Here is a 25,308-nt window from a genome sequence, read left to right as displayed (position 1 = left end):
AAAACATTTTAATTAAACAATGGTGTTCTGCTTTCAGAGGCCCAGCTAGAGCAAGGACTATGGCATATTTTGGGGAGGGCAAAGGACCAATCCATGTGGATAATGTGAAATGTACAGGAAATGAGAGATGCTTGGCAGACTGCATAAAACAGGATATTGGAACACACAACTGCCGTCACAGCGAAGATGCTGGCGTTATCTGTGACTACTTTGGCAAGAAGGTCTCTGGGAACAGTAATAAAGGTGAAATACTTTTGTGGGATTTATGAAAAACTAGGTATATTAATTATGATGATAGCTGGCAAAAGAAATGGAAAGAAGCGGACCTCAAGGAGAAAAACGCATCTATAGAAAAAAAGCTGAGAAATGCTCAGTATATTAAAATCTATGAGTCAGGTGCTTGCTCTCTCTGTAAGTCTGACAGTACAAAGGAAACACAAAGACAATTTAAATGGCACAGGGGAATCCTCTAGAAGTGTAACCCCGTGGAGACCATTAGTTAGGTACAGCCAGGGCTTTAAGTTATGCTTAAGTAAAATGAGATCAAGGGAGACATAAAGGTGAGTGAACAACCACCTTTGTCCTCTCCCACCAGCTGTGCCAAGTACAGATTGGAGACAACTAAGGAATGAAACCCATATAGGGTGAAATTCTGCTCTCACACCAGTGTAAATTTGGGATTATTTAATCATATGCAGTGTGATTATATCCATGCTAGCCTCAGGGCATTAGCGACACAAAATGGGTGAGTAATACTGTGTATTAGACCAACTTCTGTTGGAGAGAGAGACATGCTTTTGATCTTAAGAGTTTATATAGGCAGTTAGGACATGATTCTGCAAGGTGCTGAGTGCCCTCACTATCCAATGAGACCTGAAGAGCTCTGTGTAAGCACAAAAACTTCTGGTCCAATAAAAGGTATTACCTCATTCACTCTGTTTTTCAAATTGGTAGAAGTCATAGGTGTGACTCCAGATTTACACTGATGTAACTAAGATCAAAATATTGGTTTTATGTTTAAATCACTTTAGATATGAAAAATAATGAAAGATTTCCAGCTCTGTGTGTATAATTCATATTACAACCTTCACATTTATTAAGAGATTCTTTTTAGTGGATCGCATGCAAAAGGGTACCTTGTTCTTACACTGAGAACTGAAAAGTCCAAAGATTATGGTTTGAATAATTGTTCAGATTTCATTTTGGGAATGGGGGTAGTGCTCATTGTCTACAGTCCTGAAAATATTCTGAGCCAGACAGAACCTTTAAAAGCTGTGGATCAAAAACCTATGTATGTGAGTCTTTTTATGGAGAAATAACATTGTGTGAGTCAATTACTGACACAAGAAACATAATAAAATACACTTTTCTTTATCTGCTGTTTGGGAGTTCAAAGCCTAAACCACATTTTCTATTTAGATTCCCTTGCTTCCGTTTGTGGATTGAGGTTGCTGCATCGTAGACAGAAGCGGATAATTGGTGGTAAAAATTCTTTAAGGTAAATGACATTCAATACTGTAAAAGTCACTTTTAGTATAAAAGTGTGGGATGTACAGTTGCCATAAACCATCAGTCTTGTTTAGCTACTGATTAAATTTTTTGCTTCTCATGAAATAAATGCAGATTAACAATGTGAATTTTGCTATGTTGGGCTTAGTTGGGCACAAGGAACATAATTTTGTTCAGGTATAGTTTTTTTTCAAGTCAGTTAGAACTGGTTGAATTTTTCACCCGTTAATTCAGAGTGAAGCATGGCTTTGTGCAGCCCCATCCAAAGGCTGGTTTTCCAGCTTACATCTCTTCATCTTCCGTCTCTGTGCCAGGCTCTGTGGTTCATCGTGACCTTTCTGTGTATAGTAGTCACACATACTATACACTCACACTGTGGTAATACTATACATTCACAATGTAACTTTGGCAGATTAACTTTTCCCCGCTGCCTGCTCTCTGCCAGAGCCTTTCCTGGCTGCCAGCATCTTTCTTGCAATGCTTAAAGCACTCCAGCAGTGGAAAGCTGCTGGAGTGTTTCACTGTAGCAGGAAAGAGCTCCAGCAAGGGGAACTACCAGAGCCCTTCCTTATAGCTGCAGTCTTTTCCTTCAGTGTTGAAAGGCTCCAGCAGTGGAAAAGCCTTTGTAAATGGAAAGACACAACTTGAACAAGCAAAAAGCCATGGAGGTTATGTATTCAAGTACATACCCACATCCTTTCCTCTACTTGCTTAAGTCATGCCTCACCTTACCATCTGCAGTGTTATTTATACATGTGATAGCATACTATGCACATTACATGCTTTTAAAGGAGGCACCCTGTAATACACAGTAATTATACATACACTTCCATAGGAGCCACTCTGCCTATAGTACTTCTTGTACAGCCCTCATATGGGACGTAGAGAATGGTTGTTTTTATTTCTCGTATCTTTGAGAGCCATTTGATGGCAATATACAATATTCAGAATTTGAGCCACTGAACACACAAATTTTATTTCATGTTTCAATATCTTGAATGACTGTGGAAATCTTACAGATGTCTAATGAGAATGCTTGAGATTTTGAATTCAAAATTTGCTTTATGTGAATACTCTAATATATACTTAAATGTTGTTTTGAATTAATATTCCTACTGATGAATTTGTTCACTGGAGTATTCATAAAAAGCTCACACAAAAGGAGCAAGCATGCCTTCAAAGCAAATCCGAAAACCAGATAAAAAAATCACTGATAAATGTTGGCAGTATTTACCAAACTCGGTGGCTGATATTGCATTTCACTTTTAGGTACATTGTAAATTTAATCTTTAAACATATTAGATTACCCTTCTTAGAAAACAGCCATTGCAGTTTCTCCTGAGAAGCAAATCCAGACCAATAGCTATGGACCATATAGATGGATCTTTGGGACTGTCATGAATTTAAAAAAAACCTAAAAGGCTAAATAATGAAAGAAGGTTGTGTATTATTAATTCTTTAAATACATTTTGCTTACATAAAATATACTTCTTTGATGATGATATATCTGTGAAATAGGACTTTTAATTACAGTAAAACTCCAATAGTCCGGCATCCAATAGTCCGGCACTCCTGATAGTCCAGCATCAAAATGGCAAGGGCCTAGTAAGTGAGCTTCTGCAAAAAATGAGTCACAAGGTAACAGTGGCAGCAACTGAACTGAGCGAAAAGGGTAAAAAAGGGTTAAAAAAACTAAAGCATTACAGTATATTGTATACAGTATGTACAATAAAAAGGGTTTAAGAACACTTTATATACTGTATACAGTATACATAACTATTTTATAGTACCTCCTGATATTCCGGCATATCTGATAATCCGGCACCACCTAGGTCCCATAGGTTCCGGATTATCGGAAGTCTACTGTAACTAGTAGTTGGTTCTTAGCCATATTGGTATATGACATGCACCCAGACTTGTGTAATTGCAGTTACAGGTAGACTAGTTTTCTTAATATTTATGAACTATGACAACCACAAAGACTATATGAATACAGCAGTAAAGAACAAGATACAAGGAATTTGATGGCGAATGATACAACGAATATTAAAGTTTTTATATAAATAAAAGCGGTGGATCATCTAGAATACCATGTACAGTATCGGTTACCTCAACTCAAAAAGGATATTGCAGAACAGGGGTGGAGTTCAGAGAACAACTCCTAAAATGACAAAAATAATATAGAAAAAAAAATGACATATGCAGAGATTGAAAAGATTGGGATTGTTTACCTTAGAAAGGAGAGAAATAAAAGGAGATAAACATACGAAATGACAGTATCAAGAACAGAGATCAGAAACTTCTCTTCTCCCAGTATCATAACACAAGAACAAGGGGACCGGTTATTAAATTAAAAGGAGAGAAATTTAAAACCAATAAAAGGGAAATATTTTTCACACTGTGCATTATTAGACTGCTGTAGTTAGTGCTACATAAAGTCATTGAAGCAAAGTATTACACCAGATTCTAAAAAAGGATTAGATATTTGTATAGCGGTCATGATTATGAGTTATCATAATTCAAACATACTTTTTTGAAAGGGATATCAAACCTCACACTTCAGGTCTTAAGTTAATTTTTAACTATTAGAGACCTGCATGAGACCTATGTGAAGGTCAGATTACCCTACGTTCCCCTTGAGCATCTGGTACTTCTCAGTGTTACCCACAGGACACTGGACTAGATGGAACATTGCTTGATCCTATTTAGCAATTCCTGTGTTCCAGTATTTCTATTCAAATGGATCGTTTACAGGGACAGAACAAAATTAAACTAGCTACTACTTATGTTTTCTCTCTTCCCTTCTTGCTAGTTTTGTATATGAGAAGATAAAAGAACTAAATCTTGTGATTCCACAATGAGTTCTATCTTTAGACAGTGGGCATATGTATTCTTGATCTGATAAATTGTTTGGATTTATTTTGAACAGATGACCACATGTGGAGTTGAGAAGGAGCTAATCTGTGCATTTGTTGTTGTTTTTTGCCTTCCCCTAAATCCCGTTGATTTTGAAGGGTAGATGGAACTACTTCGGCTTTTGCCAAAGCTCACTCACTAGGCTCTTGCCATTTTGATGCCAGACTATTGGATGCCGGACTATTGGAGTTTTACCGTATTAGCTTTAATGGGAACAGAAAAGTAGATTTTTCATGGAATTATCCCCACCTCTACTCCCAGATTTTTGGCTTGGCAGCCATCTCCTTTACAGTTTCATAGTTTTTATATAGTAACTATTAGAATTGATACCTTTTCTCTCATATGGACAATATTTGGTGGGGGACAGAGATTATATGTTTTTGGCATGAAGGACTTATTCTGAGAAGGGATGGTTACACTGATTCAGTGGGATGAAGGGCTTAGAAGTTGGATGTCCAAGCAGTCTATAAACTATCCTTGAGGATTGTTAAATGGAATTCTTAATGCTATGCTAACATGATTATATGGAGTCCCAATTGTTACTCAGTAAATAACATTTTAAGTTGTTTAAACCAATGTAGTAATATTGACTTTACACTCTTGCCAGTTACCTTTACTCTTCCATTTTGCTTAGCACACTAAAAGACATGACTGATTTTTTTCTCTCTTTAGGGGCGGCTGGCCCTGGCAGGTTGCCCTCCGACTAAAATCATCTCATGGTGATGGAAGACTCTTATGTGGTGCCACTCTCATCAGCAGCTGCTGGGTACTCACTGCAGCACACTGTTTCAAGAGGTAGTGCTGCATGATTAACAATGGGATTGTTTTCCACTACCACTGCATTGTTACCTTAGCTAGGCCAATGGGAACGATACAGAGGCAAAAACCCTATCCTCACTACCAGCATATTGAAAATTTTTCCCCAAAAGACAGATTTCTGTTTTTTAAAATAGTGCTGAATTTAACTTGTATGTTTAAACTATTCTTACATTCTAGCATTACACAGATGGCATTCATCACTCAACAAATCTGTGTTCAGAACGTTAGCATTACCAGGGAAAACCTTTATAAAGAAAACTTCAGACTTCCTTAGCATAATCACCTAGGGGTCTGTCCTCATGGGCTGTGTCTAGACTACACCTCTCTGTCGACAGAGAGATGTAGATTAGGCATGTCGAAATTGCTAATGAAGTGGGGATTTAACTATCCCACGTTTCATTAGCATAAGCATGGCCGCCGCTTTTGTTCGAAATGGAGCTTTTTTGAAAAAAAAACCCAGCAGTCTACACGTGGCTCTTTTGAAAAATAAAGCCTTTTTCGAAAGATCCTATAAACCTAATTTTTCAGGTCCTGAGGTTTCCAGGATCTTTTGAAAAAGACTATTTTTCAAAAGATTCACGTCTATACTGCTGTTTTTTTTCCCGAAAAAGTGGCGGCCATGTTTATGCTAATGAAGCGTGGGATATTTAAATCCCCACTTCATTAGCAATTTTGATATGCCTAATCTACATCTCTGTTGACAGCTCTGTAACACCCTGAGACACCTCAGTGTTAACCTTGCAAAATGAGTACATGAATCCTGTGTTGTATTTTGATATTCTGTCTCAGAAAGCATAGTCAGATATGAAACTTAACATTCTTCCTGTAATGTTTACAGACTAATTGAGTTTATCTGTAAGATCCTCTCTCTGATCAAATATTTTTGTTTTGTGCATTCTAAGGGAAAAGTAAATTTGCACTATGCTCTTGTCTGGAACTAATTAGTTTTTCTTACTCCTTCAGCCAGACTATTAGCAACTGCTTTACTCTTTGGTTTCTTAGGGTATAAAAATTAAGTATTTTGCAGCCATCTTAAGAATTCCCCCAGCACACTCAGGAAAGCTTTAAAACACATTCAGCCAAATATATGGATAAGTCTAAGAGGTTTTAAGCTACTGCGGCTTACACCTTCTTCCAGCCACTCAGCCTACCATAGAGTAAGTTACACCAGCTTCAGGTTCCTTCCAGCCATTTGTAACTATAGCTCTCATACAAATCATCTCTGAATTGACCTGTTTTATTTCACCGTGTACATTAAACTATCATCTAACTTTTCTATATTTATTCCCTCATTTCTGCTTTTTATATATTTTTTTATTTTTTACTATCTTTCTGCTTAATTTCTTTTCTGATAGCCCAATCCAGTATTAGTAACATCACAATCACTGCTGCTGAAGTTACTGCAACATCACAAGCACTGATGTAAATAGCAAGGCAGTGGATATAATACGCAGACATGGAGAAATCTTCATTTTGCAGCAATGACTAGGAAAGAAATATAGAAAAACTTCATAATAATAATAAGAAGGAAGCTGGATAAAATTGATCTCAAAGATGCTGTGAGCAATTTAACTTTAACCTTTGTCCCTTTCTTTTTTCCTCACTTCTTAGTAGAAGAGAGGCAGGAGATTGCGCTCATTAAAATGAATGGAAATTGGTACCTTTTATTTAGAGGCATATTTTCATTTTCCTGTTTCCAACTGCCATGTGGGACTCTTCTTGGTAACTGTTCAAACCTTAATAGCTAGACTCTGTTCATTAAATTGCACACTGTTTCCACTGAGATTCAACGTGGTTTTGTTGCAGAATATGAAAGTGCAAAGTCTTGGGTTTCTGTCATTAAAGCTACTATAAACTGAACTCTTAATACCTGTTCATGAGTCCCATGATGATAACAAAGGATGAAGGTTAGCAGAATATTTTAGACTTTTGATAAAGCATTTTTTTCAAGACTTGAAAACAAAGCCCACTCTACCCTTCTCTCCTGTTACTGAAATTTTGACAAATAATAACTTGCATTTCACATTTTGGACATATGGGGGAAGATTCTTCACCCCAAAAGAGCTCCATTCAGGCACAGCAGAGAAAGAGGAAAACCATAGAATGCAGGGATTTGAGTGTATAAACAGTTAATGGATAAGCCTGGGCTTATTAGCTAACGTTCACAGTTAAACGCCGGGGCTCACCCTGCTCCTGGAGAGCCACCTGTCACCCCCACGCTGCTGCCTGTGATGTAAAGGCAGCAGTGTGGGGTGGCAGCTGGCTCCCTGGGAACAGCATGCACCGGCTCCGAGGGAGCTGGATATGAGTATTGTCCACTGAGTTTTTCAGCAGTTACACATTTACATACTTACCCGCGTTTTAACATCTCTAATAGGAAACCAGTTGTGGTTTGCTGATCTTCAACTGACCAGGAGGCAGCTCTAGCTTAAATCTGTGGAGAAGGTGATGTTCTGCGCCCTACTGTAACTTTCCGGTTTGCACATGCCCTGATCTTAGGGAATGCCCAAGGCATACTACTTGCATCCTTTTTTTGCCAGGAGTAGGGACAGAGGGCACAAAATATGGCAGAGCTGCCACTGTGATCTTTCTGCCAGCAAAGTTCTTGTACCCAGGACTAGTTCTTCAATAACACTGGCATAAGACCAAAAAAATTCAGGCTGTCTCCCATGTACTCTTTAATGTGCCTTGTAGCACAAAAATAGGCATCCACTGCATGCATTTTTCAGCTTTTCTTATTTGTTGTAAATAGAAAAATAGATATTTTCCTTTTATAGCCTTTTGCCCACATGTAGTTAAGGATGTTAACTTTAAATTAATCAGCTATTCAATTAGTCGATAAGGGCACCTCTGCCTTTGAAATGTAGCAAGAGCCAGCAGGGCTCTTGCTACATTTCAAAAGCTAAGTGCGTGCGGGGAGTACAGGGCCAGCGAGGGACTCAAGCTGTACTGTCTCCAGGGGTGGGGAGCAGGGGTACAGCGGGGAACTGGCTGGAGAGGGCTAAATTTCAAAAGCAGGGAGCACAGGGCCAGTGGGGGACTGCTTGAGTCCCCTGCTTGTCCCGTGCTCTCGCAGTGCATCTGCTTTTTAAATGTAGTAAGAGGCTCGCTCTTGCTACATTTCAAAGGTGGAAATGCCACCATCCCTGCATCCCTGCTCCCCACCCGCAGAGATGGTGCTGGGGGGAAACCAGCTTTTAAGCCAGCTCCTGCTTCCCCACTTGCTGCCTCTCTCTGATAGAGGCAGCAAGGGGGGGAGAAGTGACTAGTCAACTATCAGATAAGCATATGTTTATCGGATAGTTGATTAGTCGCTTATATCCCTACATGTAGCAACTCAATTGGAGCATCTCTTCTTGGGTTGAATCTGAGCAGACACCTCCATTCTCAACTGCTCATTGATATGCATCTGAGCAAGTATGTACACGTGCCTAAGCAGAAACCTTCAGTGAGGACCAAAACTCCTCTATGGTATAATTCCACTGGTTTGAATGGCTGCACTGGGGACTGATTTGGCTTTTTGCATCCCAAATTCCCATTGATAAAGTGCTTATTCTCGCTAATGCTTATATGGGAAAGCAAGAATGCAGAGCCTTATAGTGAGAATGGTGGAATGAAGGCATTTGTAGTAGTTATAAGAACATAAAAACATAAGAATGGCCGTACTGGGTCAGACCAAAGGTCCATCCAGCCCAGTATCCTGTCTACCGACAGTGGCCAGCACCAGGTGCCCCAGAGAGGATGGACCGAAGACAATGATCAAGCAACTCGTCTCCTGCCATCCCTCTCCAGCCTCTGACAAACAGAGGCCAAGGACACCATTTTATCCCCTGGCTAATAGCCTTTTATGGACCTAACCTCCATGAAATTATCTAGCCTCTCTTTAAACTCTATTATAGTCCTAGCCTTCACAGCCTCCTCTGGCAAGGAGTTCCACAGGTTGACTACACGCTGTGTGAAGAACTTTCTTTTATTAGTTTTAAAACTGCTCCCCATTAATTTCATTTGGTGTCCTCTAGTTCTTCTATTTAGGGAACTAATAAATAACTTTTCTTTATCGGCCCTCTCCACGCCACTCATGATTTTATATACCTCTATCATATCCCCCCTCAGTCTCCTCTTTTCTAAACTGAAAAGTCCCAGTCGCTTTAACCTTTCCTCATATGGGACCCGTTCCAAACCCCTAATCATTTTAGTTGCCCTTTTCTGAACCCTTTCCAAGGCCAAAATATCTTTTTTGAGGTGAGGAGACCACATCTGTACACAGTATTCTAGATGTGGGCGTACCATAGTTTTATACAGGGGCAGTAAGATATTCTGGGTCTTATTTTCTATCCCTTTCCTAATAATTCTTAGCATCCTATTTGCCTTTTTGACCGCCACTGCACACTGTGTGGTAGTTTTCAGAGAACTGTCCACGATAACTCCAAGATCTCTTTCCTGATTTGTCGTAGCCAAATTAGCCCCCATCATACTGTACGTATAGTTGGGGTTATTTTTTTCCCGATTTGCATTATTTTACACTTATCCACATTAAATTTCATTTGCCATTTTGTTGCCCACTCACTCAGTTTGGTGAGATCTTCTTGGAGTTCCTCACAGTCTGCTTCTGTCTTGACTATCCTAAACAGGTTTGTATCATCTGCAAACTTTACTACCTCACTGCTTACCACTTTCTCCAGATCATTTATGAATAAGTTGAAAAGGATTGGTCCCAGGACTGACCGTTGGGGGACACCACTAGTTACTCCTCTCCAATCTGAAAATTTACCATTTATTCCTACCCTGTTTCCTGTCTTTTAACCAGTTCTCAATCCAAGAAAGGACCTTCCCTCTTATCCCATGGCCATGTAATTTACACAAGAGCCTTTGGTGAGGGACCTTGTCAAAGGCTTTCTGAAAATCCAAGTATACTATATCTACTGGATCCCCCTTATCCGCATGCTTGTTAACCCCTTCAAAGAACTCTAACAGATTAGTAAGACAGGATTTCCCTTTACAGAAACCATGTTGACTTTTGTCCAACAAATTATGTTCTTCTACGTGCCTTACAATTTTATTCTTTACTATTGTTTCGACTAATTTGCCCGGTATTGATGTTAGACTTACCGGTCTGTAATTGCCAGTATCGCCTCTACAGCCCTTTTTAAATATTGGTGTCACGTTAGCTACCTTCCAGTCATTAGTTACGGAAGCCGATTTAAAGGATAGGTTACAAACCACAGATAATAGCTCAGCAATTTCCCATCTGAGTTCTTTTAGAACCCTTGGATGAATGCCATCCGGTCCCGGAGATTTGTTAACATTAAGTTTTTCTGTTTGTTCCAAAACCTCCTCTAATGACACTTCAATCTGGGACAGTTCCTCAGATTCATCACCCACAAAGGACGGTGCAGATATAGGAATCTCCCCAACGTCCTCAGACGTGAAGACTGAAGCAAAGAAATCATTTAGTTTCTCTGGAATGGCTTTATTGTCCTTGATTGCTCCTTTTATAGCTCGATTATCTAGGGGATCTACAGGATTTTTAGCAGGCTTCCTGCTTCTAATGTACTTAAAAAACACTTTGTTATTTCTTTGGCTAGTTTTTGGCTAGCTGTTCCTCAAAATCTTTTTTTGCTTTTCTTATTACATTTTTACACTTGATTTGACAGTGTTTATGTTCTTTTCTATTTATCTCACTAGGATTGGACTTCCACTTCATAAAAGATACCTTTTTGTCCCTCACTGCTTCTTTTACATGGTGGCTAAGCCACGGTGACTCTTTTTTAGGTCTCTTGCTATGTTTTTTAATTTGGGGTATACATTTAAGTTGGGCCTCTATTATGGTGTCTTTAAAAAGTTTCCATGCAGCTTTCAGGGATTTGGCTCTAGTCACTGTGCCTTTTAATTTCTATTTAACTAACCTCCTCATTTTTGTGTAATTCCCCTTTTTGAAATTAAATGCCAGGGTGCTGGACTGCTGAGGTGTTCTTCCCACCACAGGAATCAGTGGATTTAGTATGGAGAATGTACTTGCCTTATATATTGAGTGGCTAAGTAAGGAAGAATTTTTAAATTACTAGTGCTGTATTACAAAGAACTTTTTTAAGTCTGATAGTGACAAACACACCATCTTCAACAGTTTTTGCAGCCAGAACACTGACACGGACAACTGCTAGAGCTCCATTCAGACACAGCAGAGAAAGGGGATGACCATAGGAAGCCAGTTGCAGCTCCCTGATCCTCAGCCACTGGCCAGGAAGCAGCTCTAGCTTACATCTGTGGAGAAGGTTGCATCAGTGTAATTAAGATTGCATTGATATGATTTAGATTGGGATATCCCACATTCCTAGCACATTTCACGAGGCTTACAGGAGTGGTTGACAAAGGCTTCCCTTGTTGACCGCGCCGCGTCTAGATCACCGTGCTGTGCTGGATCAGCTGATTGTCGGCACAGTGTGGCAGCCATTTTTATTTTAACAAAGCGGGGATTATTTAAATCCCTGCTTCATTGACTATGTCGAGTAAATTACTTTACATGGCTCCGTCGATGGAGCCAGGTAGTCTAGACACACCCTTCATGTAGAAAGGGCAGAAACTAATCTCACTCAAAATTTAACATTTTAATTAGAACGATTAAATATCTGTTTTACGGTAGGATGCAGAGGTCATGGTCAAGAACCATATCTTATATTGAGTGCTGTACAAAATGCTTAAAAACAATCCCTGCTCTGAGGAATTTAAATCTAAAGACAAGACATACGTGGTTGGGGGAAGAAAGTTAAGTGTCATAGTAACATATGGTAGGTAGACTAGCTAAGTGAAGAATTTGCAGGGTCCCCTTTTCTTAAATCAGTATGAAATAGCTAACCACTCTAAGTTTTTAACAACTCTAGCCATTAATTAAAGTGTTTTATAAATAGCTCCAACTGCATTTTACACATCTTATCCAGAAGTATTACTAAACAGATCTCCAAGGCAGCAATTTTATCTTAAGCATTGAGATCAACACAAGAAGGAGCCCATATTAAGTGTACAGTTAGGGAGTGAAGCGTGCAGCTGTGGCACTTTTTCCCCCCAAATGCCACTGATGTACCTAGTACAATGGAAGGTAATGGTTTTCTGCACATACACTTTTGAGGAACTATACCCCTAATTATGTCCTATAGAGGTGGGACTACATTTGCATCTTGGTTAAGAGCAAGTCTAGAACCCAGTTCTGCAAGTCCTCTTCACACACAGGACTTTCAGGATTGGATTTTTAATGTCACCAAATAAATCAACTCTATACTACCATACTGCACTGATCATAGTTTAGACATTGACATGAAGAGGAAAATGAAAGTTCAATAAAATTATGAATGGTGTGGTCAAAGTGAATAAGTGTTATTTACTCCTTCACATAACACAAGAATCAGCGATCTCCCACTTAAATCAACAGCCAGCACGTTTAAAACAAAAAACGAAGGAAGGACTTCTTCATGCAGAGCACAGCTTACCCATGGAACATGTTGCCAGGGGACACTGTGCAGGTCAAAACTGTAACAGGGTTAAAAAACGAACTATGTAAGTTTGCTAATGCTAGGCCCCTCAATAGCTATTAGTCAAGATGGTGAGGAAAACAATTCTATGCTCTGGGTGTCCCTAGCCAATGATTGCTTATTCTGTTCACTCCTCTGAAGCACCTGGCATTGGCTACTGTCAGAAGACAGGATAGTGGACTAGATGGACTATTGGTCCAACCCAGCATGGCCATTCTTAGGACACACTCTCCAGAGTATCCATCACCAGACGCACATAACTGTAGCTGTGCACTGACTTAATTGTGTCTCAAAGTCACTACTGAATATACTATGGCTACTTCTGTGCTCCTTGCATATTTTGGCCAAACCCTCAATGCCGGATGCATAAAGCCTCCAATTTTCAAGTATAAAGGAAATGGGCATAAGGTAAATTCCTGCCTGATATAGCCATACCTGTCACTCACTTATTTCCCTACTCCAGCATAGTGGACCTGTCAGGGAATGCTAGGGAACAGGAGAGCATCGGGTCAGAGTACCTTGTGTTGCGGTAATCTCTGGTTATCATGACTGTTAAAAGTGGGCCTCAGTTGGAATAGTCCTGAGACTGCTTTCATTTTGTGCCAGCTTGTGAGAGTGCTAGGTGATTTTAAGCCAAATTTGTCCCCCTTGGTGTCCTATGCCAAGTGCAATTCAGCCAAGCCTAGGCATCTGGGCTTTTGGGGGCAATACAGTTTGGAAAAATCTATCCCTCCATTTCTTTGTGCTGCACTATTCAAAACTTGCATAATGCAAATTGTCAAGTGTTATCTGTGTAAATGTCATGTCACATATATTGCAGAAAGCCCCCAGCTCTCTGCAATACACTACAATACAAGGAAAGAAGTCTCTACTTCCTTATGAGATATACTGTGGTAAACAAGGACCAGATTATGGTCAGATGCTTTTTGTGCACATATGGGATGGACCATCCAGCTGGTGGGCACAATTACATCCTCTGGCTTCTTTGTATCACAGGTATTCTCTCATGTGCTCCCTGTGGCACTAGCCGCTATAGCAGAAGCAGGACAGAAGAGAGGAGACAGGACCATGTATCATTCCCAGTCCTCCTCAGTACACACGTTCACACAAGCTGGAGGAGCTGATCATTACCCTATCATTTACCCACTGGACAATTCTGCTTCTTTTTTGAACTGGCTCTTGTGCAATGTTTAAATGTGACAGAATGCATAATTACATTCTAAGTAGGGATGTGAAAGTATAACCATTTACATGGTTAACCCATGAACCTGGGCACATCGATTAACACGTACGGTTATGTGCAGCCTGGGCGAAGCTAATACTCAGAGGTGGGGCTAGTACTGGGGAGCTCTAAGAGATCGGGGGTTCTAAGAAGCAGTCTGACATTGGGGGGCACTGAGGTATGCGCGGTGGGGAGCAGGCACTGGGGGTGGGACTAGTAGTGGGGAGGCTTTAGGGGCAGGGATAGCAGGGGGGACTCTGAGGACAGGGCTAATATTGGGGAGTGGCACTGGGAGGAAACTGGAGGGGTGCAGTGGGGCTCCAGAAACAGGAGGCTGGTACGGGGGTGTCTGGTGGTGGGCTGTAAGGGACAGAGGGCTGGCACTGAGGTGTTTGGGATGGGGACTGCCATGGGGGGCTCAGAGCGGGAGGCTGGCAGAGGGGACTCGGATGCAGGGGACTCTGGAATAAGTGGCTGGTGCTGGGGGGTAGAGTTGGGGTGCTCTAGGGATTAGGGCTGGCACTAGGGGGCTCAGGAATACCCCAGAGCCACAGCGAACAGCTGGCTTCAGCTGCGGTAGCCACCCGCCATGTGGCGACTGCTGGAGCTGAAGCTGGCTGTCCATGACGACTCTGGGGCTTTTGGCAGATGGTAACATTTTATTTCCATATTCATTATTTGCATAATGAATATGCAAATACAGGCAGTCCCCAACTTAGTAACGGGTTACATTCCGAACACCTGATCATAACTCGGAAATACCCTTAAATGCGCTGCCCGCGCTGTTTGAAAAACTTGATGTACATGGTTCTCAAATTGAAAATATTATAATGGGGTTAATGGCAGGTTGGTTGTAAGTACAGATGGTCGTAGTCAGTGTGTCCGTAAGTCGAGGGATGGCTGTATGAAAATAAAATGTTACTGTTCTGCCAAAAGTTTGAGAATGGGTTTGCCGGTCCGTGGTATAAAAAAAGATTGGGAACCGCTGCGCTAGACAAAAGAAAGATATTTACTTTTAATGCTAGTGACTCTGCATCTTGCCATCCTCATACATAGGAACATGCAGACATACGCTACTAAAATAAAAATCACTAATATGTTTTCTAACTTTTATCAGGGATTATCTGAGGCAGTAGGCTTCCATTGAGAATAGAGAGTTATTAATGGCAATGAGATCAACAGTTAAAAATACAGGACCTGAGGCAAAAATTATTGGACTATCTAGCATTGCTTAAGTGGTAAAGGAAAGAGCATCTTTTGCTTAACTGATTAGTCACCAATACTGCGTATTTGGTTTCCTGAGTGAGATTCAACCAAATATGTATATAGCCACGGAGCTATGAAATTCAAGCGGAGAATTGAGGTGTCAATACAAAAGAATTATATTTCATATTTTGGTGGTGGATTCATTTAAGTGAACTATTAAGAGATGATTATATTAGACTGCATTTAAAAGAGGAAATGTTACAGAAAAGGAAATTCTGCATCAGTTTCCTTTGTAGGTTCCTGGTTTTTTTAGTGAAAATGTAAAAAGCTGGCTAATATTTTGGTAACATCAGCTAAACTTATCCTCTGAGTATGTAAGCTCACCCAGTGGGAGAGGTGACACTGGAGGAAAAGTATTTGGCTGGCAACCTAATCCATTCCAGTGTCAGGACACACTTTGCATTCCAAGCATTACATCTGTTCTGTAAATAATCGCTAAGTGTGAAGGGAGACTGTGGTCAAACTAGCTTTAACCATTCAGCTACCTTGACCTTGTCTAGCTTGGCGAGCTACACAGTGATAACTGTGGAGTTATTTCTCTGGCAGCATGTAAAAAATATTTCTGAACAGGTATATTTATGCCTCTGTTATGATAATTTCACAGATGAGAATTAAGATGAAAAGTAGTTTGACTTTAACAGTGTTCCAGTTGCCACGTGCATCACTGTGGAGTGTTTTCCATCAATGCCTTATAAATAGAATGTGAAAAGCCTCCCAAGAAATCTTGTTTCTAGGGTCGACATATACTAGCACCTACACTGACATTTTCATCAAAAATGAACACTGTTCAGTTTGAGTTAGAGCTCTTGATTTGGTCATGTCACATCTCATAGCCTTTCACCAAGTTTGCAATGCAATTGATATAGAACTCCTTAAGTCACCTTCCAGAAGGTGCAAACATTACTTTTGCAGCCTCCTATCCAATGCTCTTTATAGTGACAGGCAGCGAAGATTGCTCATATGCTTACTGAATTGTTTCTGCACCTTCATGCAGGGAAGGGCACTCATGATTTCACAAGGAAACAAATTCATTACATTGCTAAAATTTTCCATATTTATAGTAGGCAGAGGCACAGAAGTTGGAACTTGGCGCAAGCAGGGACTGCAGCTTTTAAGCTGGCTCCCCCAGCACCGGCTCCCTCCATTGCTGTCTCTCTCTGATAGAGGCAGCTGGGGGAGAGGAAGGGGGCGGGAAGCGACTAGTCGAGTCACCACTTGACTACCCGATAAGCATTTGCTTATCGGGTAGTTAACTAGTCACTTACATCCCTAATCTACAGTCATACTGGTATTTTTCACTAATAAAACATATCTGTATATGAATATGTAGAAGCACTTCAAGCACTAAAATTTTCAAGATATAATGTTGAGAATTTTTGCATATAACCCATGAAAATTTAACAGCTTTGTCTGTCTTTGCAGCTTAATTAACATACTTGTTAGAACCCATAGTTTACATACAAGTTCCCAGGCAGCATTAACAGGAAAAAGTACATAACCACTGTCCGGTTCTATAGCCACACCAACAGCCAAAATATGAGAAATTTAAACATTGTTTCAGTATAAGTCAAGAAGAATTATGAAATAATATCAGAAATTACAGAAGAACATGATGCTATGAGAAACAGGGACTCTGGTATTTAACATAAATTGCCTATTGTAGCAGCATATGTATAAACATTCCAACTGTATTCTGATCTCAAAGTGCTTTCTGAAAGAGTATAATGGATGGGAAAAATAAGGCACAGACATAGACTTGCCCAGGCTCTCACATGAGAGGCAACAGTGAGAACTCAGGTCTCTACATTCTAAGCCTACTACTTTGTACTGGCACACGACACACATAATAGTTAATAGCTGTAATAAAGAGGAACCACCGTAAGAGACACCACTACTATATGAGACCAGTATAAAATGACATCAGTGATAAGACCACATTAGGCCTAATGCTGTAAAACACAATTATCACTTTTCTTACCTTTTATTTAGTATGCAATGCATTGAAACAATCACCATAACAACACAGACATCCAAGAACATGGGCTAAGTCAGCACACCTGAGGCCGACCATTAACTTATATTCTGAATGTAGTGACTCAATGCTGTCAATAAACCTGCCCTGTTTAAAATAAGGCATGTGCTGATCCAGGCATGGAAGAGTGGGATGCTTGATTTTCAGAGCAGGAAATGGTTAGCATTACTAAGAGGCAGCAGGTGTCTGGGATTTTGACAGCTTTGCTTTGATGCAGAATTTTGAACTTTGCTGATGTCATAGTTCAGATGACCTATCATGCTCCACACACCCATTTACAGCTTGATGGAGTGTATTATTGTGTAATATCTGCCTAGAAGCATTACCAGACTAAATAGGATATCTTAAGGCACATTCCTGCCCAATCTGTGGAAATTTTGCCATTTACTTGAATAGAACTGAACCCATAAGATCAAATCGGTGATTTTATTACTGGAGAAAAAATGAGGTTTAAACAGTGAAGATATAGAAACTTATAAAAAATTTAATTCTCTGTGAGAAGTGCCTTAGAAATCAGACCAGCAAACACCAAAACATGCTGGACAGGACCAAAAGCCTCTGAGTGTATTGTAATAAGACAACAAAAGGAAGTACTTTATTTTTCCTCCCTTTATTTGAAGGGACATGCTCCTTTGTTGCTGATGATATTTAGCAATAATACTCAGAATTCTCTAAGGACACTCCCTTCCCATCAAAATGGATCCACTGATAAGTTTTCAACAGACTGTTTTGTGTTCTACCCCAGTGGCTCCCAACCTGTGGTCTGCAGACCCCTGGTGGTCTGTGACGGTACTGCAGGGGTTTGTGGCAAGTTTAAAAGGATTGGGCCCACCATGGGAAGAAAAAACCCCTTTCCTGCAAGATTGGTAAACCTCCTTTTTTGGGGCATAAGGATCTTGCGGGAAAACAGGTTTTTGAGCAAACAGAAAACATCCATACTGCTTGTTTTTGTGCAAAAACCCCAGCACAAAAACGGTTTGGCAGAAAATATACAAATGAGATCGCAACTCATGCAAATGAGTCCCTCATTAGCATATTTTTTGCCAAGAAAACTAAGTGTAGACGTAGCCCAGGGGAATAAAGGAGACACTAGACAGTGTGAAAATTTGCAGGTGGAATAGAGGGTCTGGGGAGAGGGTTTTGATAAACCTTTGCCTGATATTTGTACATTCATGGTGAACCAATACATGTCCTACAAGAGGTCTTGAGGAAAAGGGTCCTAAGATTTTATATTAGGGTTAAGACAATAAAACCAACACTTTTCAATCCTAACTGGTTCTTTTCTGGGAATAGAGACGAGGCCTGTAAATCCTAATCCTCAGTAGGCAGTAACAGAAATAATGATATGAGCAATTTCTGGCCAGAGTACCTGTGCCTCCAAAGTATCCTTCAAGTTTCCTCTTCAGTACTGAACATATTAAAAGTCATGATTAGATGAATATATCCCACACAAGTAGCTGCCTGTGACTGAACAGCCTTCAGGTATCTGGGGACATTGGTCCTTCCCACCTTCTGTATTTTTTTCCTTACTTTTTTGTTAGTTTATCTTTGGCTGAGATGTATAGAGGCCTTCAAGCTCCAATGTCCCCAAAATTTTTTTAGTATTAATAATTTTCTTTATTCAAGGTTACATTTTAAAGCTATCTTCTGTTAAAAGTTTCGGTTTTTTCACCTTTCATGAATTTATTTGAGAGTACTGCAGTACTGTTTAGTTTTATTAGTGGTTTTGCATTGGATGTTTGTGTTATACTATTTTTAAACAATATGAGTCTGCTTTTTCTTTTAAAGTAATTGTCTAATAAATGAATACAAGAAACTCTCACTATCTGCATAGCTTAAAGGACTGAGGCTACATCTAGACTGCATGGGTTTTTTTTTTCAGAAAAAGATACGTAAATTGCTATCTTTTTCCACCTTTTTTTTCGGAAGAGGCTTTTCTGAAATCTACATGGGGCAAAATTTTGGAAAAGCTTCCTTTATCGTAAGATCCCTTATTCCTCTCACTGAGAGGAATACAGGTATGCTGAAAGAACAAGCCCACTTTTTCGGAAACTTCCGAAAAAGTGGATGCGTTCCCTGGACGCGGCAGAGGGAAAGCTCTGCAGTCTAGACATAGCCAGAGAACATAGCCTAAATTTGGAATTTCAAGAAACTACTGAATTTCACATAACTATTGTTGAGATAACTGGGTTTACCACCAATAAAACTACTTTAGTATTGTCATTTGATTAGTAAAGAGATCCTTTGGTCACAGCTGATTGTCTATTTATGTTGTGAGTTTGTGATATGAGCCCTGCTCTCATTCTCAGGTATGGTAACAACACTCGTAACTATGCCGTGCGAATTGGGGATTATCACACACTGGTTCCTGAGGAGTATGAGGAGGAAATTGGAGTCCAACAAATTGTGATGCACAAAGAGTACAGGCCTGACAGTAATGACTATGATATTGCACTAGTGAGGTTGCAGGGACCGGAAGAACAGTGTGCCAGATTCAGCACCCATGTTTTACCAGCCTGTTTGCCACTGAGGCGAGAGAGGCCACAGAAAACTGCTCCCAACTGTTACATCACTGGATGGGGTGACACAGGTAAGAGTGACATATATACGAATTCATCCAAATTTTCCTCTGCTTCACCCACAACAATTTGAACTATTTCTTAACAAATTGTTCAATTTGCTATTTCTAACATTAAAAGGTGGAATAATTGTTACCAGGTTTCCTCATTTTTAGATAGGAAAAAAGTTTGTCCCTATACAGGACTAAAAGCACTAATTTCTTTTAATGTAGTTTGTGCTTAAAAAAAAAGTGGAATTGTCTCTACCCTTATCTCTTCATTCTCTCAGACTAGTGTTAATTACACTACATCATTATGATGTCATCTATCCACTCTTATAGCTTCCCATCAAATTGGGGTCCACACTTTCACTTTCCTTTAAAAATCACATTAGCTATGCCATATTTAATCTTATGAGGACCAAAAATACTTTTAATGATTTGTTTAAATGACACCTGGATGTCAAATGACAAATGGTGAGAATATGTAATGGAGAATCAAGTGCATGTTCTTTTTCCTCTCTTGCTGCTACTGCCATTTCCCAAATCTGAAATTGCAGCAGCAAAGATCTGAGCTAAAGATACAGGGGAGGCAAAAAAACTACAATCAGACTTTTAGATAAGGAGCAGGACCTGTTACTCTACTGGGTATGTACAGGAGTTTCTTTTCCAGAGGGCTCTGTTCCTTCATAAAGAGCCACGATTTACTTTTATGTTTTTATTGGGTTAATGACAGAGGCTTTCCCTGCTGTTGCCATTGGCCGGTGCTACCTGGCAGTGGTTTCGGTGGTGCCCAGCGGGGAAGCAGCAGGCCACACTGCCACCAGGAGCCCTCTAGTGCTGCCACAGCCTGGCATCCAGCCCCACCCATAGGGAGCCAGCTCTGCTAGATGCCCTGGCATCTTCCCACAGGCCCCACTGCTTCCAGGTACTACATAGGGGAGGCACCACATCAGTAGCTGGGGAAGCCCTGGATGTGGCAGGACTGGCACTGTCATGCTGTGGGGCTGGGGAAGCATCCAGGGGAGCCCGGAGGCCTTTCCCGCATAGGACCCACCCATCCAGCCTTCCGCTCAACAGTGCGGGCAGCTGCATTTTCAAGGTGGGGAGAGCTGCTCTGTAGGGCAACTGTGCTCAGCAGGGCTCCTCCAGAAGCCAGGGGAGGGGACTGCCTGTTTCCCCAGGAAGTCAAGAGGTGTATGTGCAGCAGAAGGAGCAGAACCACTAAGGGACTCTGTCCCCTACTTTCATCCCTCACTGAAGAGCTGGTGTAAACAGAGAAAAACTTCTGTGCCCAGTGCCCCCCCACTCCCTAGCTTTTTGCAGAGGTAAAGAACAAGCTATCTGGAATCTCAGGATTTCCTGTGGTGACAAGGTACCATTTGGGTTGCCATAAACACAAAGCCAGTGCAGAGGACAACAGAAGAGCCACCCAGCACTGAAGTGGGTAGCAATTCTAAATATTTGGTTTTGTTTAGAAACAATAGCCTGTAGGAACGTGCTACTTCTAGTAGCAATTTCTGATAGGAATTATAGTACCATAGCAATATTATACTAGTAGCAGTCTTACAAGGGAGCATCTCTCTACAAACCACCTACCAATGGTAGCAACGTGAAGCAGGTAAGTGTTGGTCCTCATGCCCAGCCCCCTGCACACCAATCCCCCTCTCTAATTCCCTTCCCTCACCAAAACCCCACACCCCCAACTTACTCCTGCACCCTCCCTGCCCCAGCCAGACTCCCTACCTTAAGCCCCCTCCTTTGCTCTTGCTCACTCCGCCCCAGCCAGACTCCCTATTCCTAGCCTGATTCTGCACACTACCACCCAGACTTCACACCCTCACCCCTCCAGTACCCCACCTCCTGCGCAGATCCTGCACCCCATCTCTATCCCACTTGCTAGCAGCTGTCATACACATGAACCCCTAATTTTTCTGCCTACCCGAGCCTAAGTCATCCACAAAATCCACTAACTCCGGAACCCCAGAAAGATAATTCTGGCGTATGGGAAACCCTGAACCTCAGTCCTTCCTGTACCTTTCCCTTGCCCCGTGGGGCTGGAGTGCCAGAGGAGTGAGGTGTCTCAGTTGGGGGCCATATCAGTGAGGGTTGGGGCTTTATGTGATCCCCAAGTGATTTTTCTGTGAGTCAGTGGCCCACAACCCAGAAGATGTTGCCCATGGCTGCCGTAAAGAAAACACTGAAACCTTTTGTATTGGACATAAATAAATGTTTTACTTTATTTAAAATGAATTGATAAACATGAGAAAATTAAAATGCTTAACCTGTTTAATAATTTAAATTAAACTGTTCTCCCTAGCTGCAGCACTAGCAAAATGGCTTGGGCATAATTATGTAATTAACTGTGAGTTTCCATTAGCAACTGGAGCCAATGTCCACAAGCCAGAAAGTTTGAGAACCACTGTCCTAAATGGTAAGAGTTAGGCTCACCTAATTTAGTATGCACCTTCCTCTTATCCTAACTTAAATCAAGGTCAGGGTTTGGTTGTAAGAAAACAGGATGTGCCGGGAATGTGACTGTTTTCCATAACACAGAAAGGAAAGGAGAGAGGGAAAGGGAGGAGGAAGAGAGAGGAGGAACAGGATACTGAGAGTGGGCACTTGGGCAGTGAGCCAGTAGGGGAGAGCAATATGCAGAGTGGCCCTGAGCCTCTCCTCACCTCCTAGCCCTCACTTTCACTCTCCCTCACAGCCTTCTGCCCTACCACCCCCACATCCCTAAGATCCTGCCCAGACTCCTACACTGCCAGTTACCTACCCTGGAGGACTCAGGCAATGCTGGGTAAATCTTCTGGTTGAAAATAGAGAATAAAAAACCAGGATATGAGGTCTGCAATACTGTGCATATTTTGCCAAATAAAACCCACCTTTTAGCATTTTATGTAATTCACTATACAAGAGTTCTGAAGAGATACTACTTAGTTTAGTACATCTATTTAAATGAAAAACTAGCTACTTCAAATCCTACTTTAAATGCAATAAATTACATAATTGCACCATTTACTGAGATTTTCAATGTTCTGTGCAGTCAAGTTTGTCATACAAGGATAATTAAGAATTTTTTTAAAAAACAAAAAATGATGTTTCCACTTTTCAGAAAATGATAAGGCTTATGACTTTTTATGATGTGTTATAGAAAAATATTTAAATGACTTCAAATATGGAATCTTGCTTGGACCTCTACTAGGGTGTGTCTAGACTACATGCCTCCTTCGACGGAGGCATGTAGATTAGCCAGATCGGAAGAGGGAAATGAAGCCGCGATTAAAATAATCGCGGCTTCATTTAAATTTAAATGGCTGCCCCGATCTGCCGATCAGCTGTTTGTCGGCAGATCGGGAGAGTCTGGACGCGATGCCCCGACAAAGAAGCCTTTCTTCATCGACACAGGTAAGCCTCGTGAAACCAGGTTTACCTGTGTCGATGAAGAAAGGCTTCTTTGTCGGGGCATCGCGTCCAGACTCTCCCGATCTGCCGACAAACAGCTGATCGGCAGATCGGGGCAGCCATTTAAATTTAAATGAAGCTGCGATTATTTTAATCGCGGCTTCATTTCCCTCTTCCGATCTGGCTAATCTACATGCCTCCGTCGAAGGAGGCATGTAGTCTAGACACACCCCTAGAGTGAAATACAGTAACTAGTGCTGCCAATTCATTGCAGTTAACTTGAATGAGTGAAATAGCAATTTAAAACTGTCATTAACTGCTTTGTTTAACAGTAATATTTATTACTAGACTGAGCTCTGGAAACTTGAGTCTTATTTATACAGTAGCAGCATAGTTCCCTGTAAGGTGTGCACCTGCGCAGCCATGCACAAAAATTCTCCTGCTGGAAGGTGAGTGGCATAGTGGATTTCTGCTCCAGCAGCAGCCACGTGGGCCCAGCTGGCTGGGCCATGTGGCGGGCTGCTGCCCCATGTGCTGCAGCTGAAGTCAGGGCTGCAGTGAGGCTGTCCCTACTGGGGAACCTCACTGCATTCCCCATTCCAGCAGTCATCACGTGGCCTGGCTGCCCCATGTGCTGTGGCTGGAGCCAGGGCCACGGGAGCCAAGAACGCATATATTCCTCTGCTATTGCAAAGGCAAGGTCAGGTTCCTCCAGCTGCTGCTGCTTTAGGGTCTCACAGCAAAATGGCTGCTGCCAACTCTGATGCAAGGCATCAAAGTGAGTCGTATTTTACTGGTGTAAAGCCAGCAAGGGCAACCGAACCCACTCCAGGTTCAGCAAGGGCCCTCAGGCAGGGCAGCAGGGAACAGCACACAATGCAAACTCAATGCAACAGCAACCATACACCCCCCTTCACTTGCTGCTCAGCTGCCTACAGGGATGGATCTTATAGTCCAGAGCAGAGCTCGCTCTTCATACCACAAGGGCAGGCAGGCTTCCGGCTTGCCTGCCTGGCTCTGTGGAGTTCAGGAAGCCAGGAGCAGGATCTGGGCCCTGCCCACTTGTACGGCAAAACCAGGGGCTGGGTTGCACTTGAGGAGCCCCCCGGATGCTGCCCACCTGGAGCTTATGCAGATACAAGTTCCCTCAAGTCTTGGCCCCACGGGCAGCTTGGGAGCACACTCCAGTCCCACCACACCCCTGCTTGGCCCAGCGGTCTTTGGACAGCCACAAGCAGATACCTGCCTCTCGTGCCCCCCACAACTTTTGTCTGTCCCTTCCCCAGTCAGGGTGGAGCTCAGCTGTGTTCTCCTCTTCACACCCCTGTAGGAAAGCAGTTGCCTACAAGCCCCAGCAGCCTGTGTGCTTCCACCTCACTTGTAATTGGAATGAACCAGCCCAAAGGTGGCTGGGGCTTGTCATCTGAGGATCAGGCTGAGCGAGGACTGAAAACGTCTAGTTTGGCCTAGCAGAAGTCAGGCTGGGCTTCAAGAAGGACCACATACACTGAGAGTGACTTCAAGTTGCCTGTGAAAGTGGCAGGTATAAAGGCTATAACCTATTTCCGCACTGACTAAAATACATATCCAGTGTAGAAAGGAGTCTCACTCAGGAAAAAAAAATGTAAATGGAGCACCTGGTCAGGTTTTAATTTCGGAACACTGACACTAGTGCTGAGGGGTTTTGGTACAATAAGCTTAGTAAAAAGAAGATGGAAATCAGTGTTAATTTGAGACGGTTTTTGTTTCTGGATACTTCTTTCATCTCTAGCCAGCTGTGTGTGTTTTGGCTAGAGCCAGGGCCACAGTGAAGAGTAGGGTACATATTGTGACTGGGTCAGAGAACAATTGGGGAACATAGGATTGAGCTGCAAAGGCACAGGGAAATCAAGGCGATAATGATGATTTGGGAGATGTATAGAGTGGTTTTGAATGGACAGGAAGAATGATCAGGTATAGGGTGGAGGGTTGCAGTGGCCCAGAGCTTGCTCAGATTCATGCTGATCTGGAGTGGGAGTAGAAAAGAAGTAAACAGTCAACTATGGCTGCTCACACC

At 41.7% G+C, this 25,308-nt stretch overlaps 1 protein-coding gene and 1 long non-coding RNA gene across 4 annotated transcripts in view; one reads left to right on the top strand and one right to left on the bottom strand.

Moving 5' to 3' along the window:
* Positions 1-25,308, bottom strand: part of LOC142829569 (uncharacterized) — a 68,836-nt gene that overhangs the window by 30,232 nt on the left and 13,296 nt on the right. The window lies entirely within an intron of this gene.
* The window catches only part of PRSS12 (serine protease 12), a 73,809-nt gene that overhangs the window by 42,937 nt on the left and 5,564 nt on the right, over positions 1-25,308 (top strand). For both annotated transcript variants that reach the window (XM_014579665.3, XM_006112611.4), the window contains exons 9-12: positions 38-243; positions 1,420-1,498; positions 5,098-5,220; positions 19,597-19,877. In XM_014579665.3, the coding sequence (XP_014435151.2) occupies positions 38-243; positions 1,420-1,498; positions 5,098-5,220; positions 19,597-19,877 (689 nt within the window). The remainder of the gene's footprint in view (positions 1-37; positions 244-1,419; positions 1,499-5,097; positions 5,221-19,596; positions 19,878-25,308) is intronic.

Source organism: Pelodiscus sinensis, chromosome 5 (assembly GCF_049634645.1).
Source record: "Pelodiscus sinensis isolate JC-2024 chromosome 5, ASM4963464v1, whole genome shotgun sequence".
Taxonomy (NCBI): Eukaryota; Metazoa; Chordata; order Testudines; family Trionychidae; genus Pelodiscus; species Pelodiscus sinensis.
Note: the sequence above shows the minus strand (reverse complement) of the source record. Positions and strands in the feature narration are given on the sequence as shown.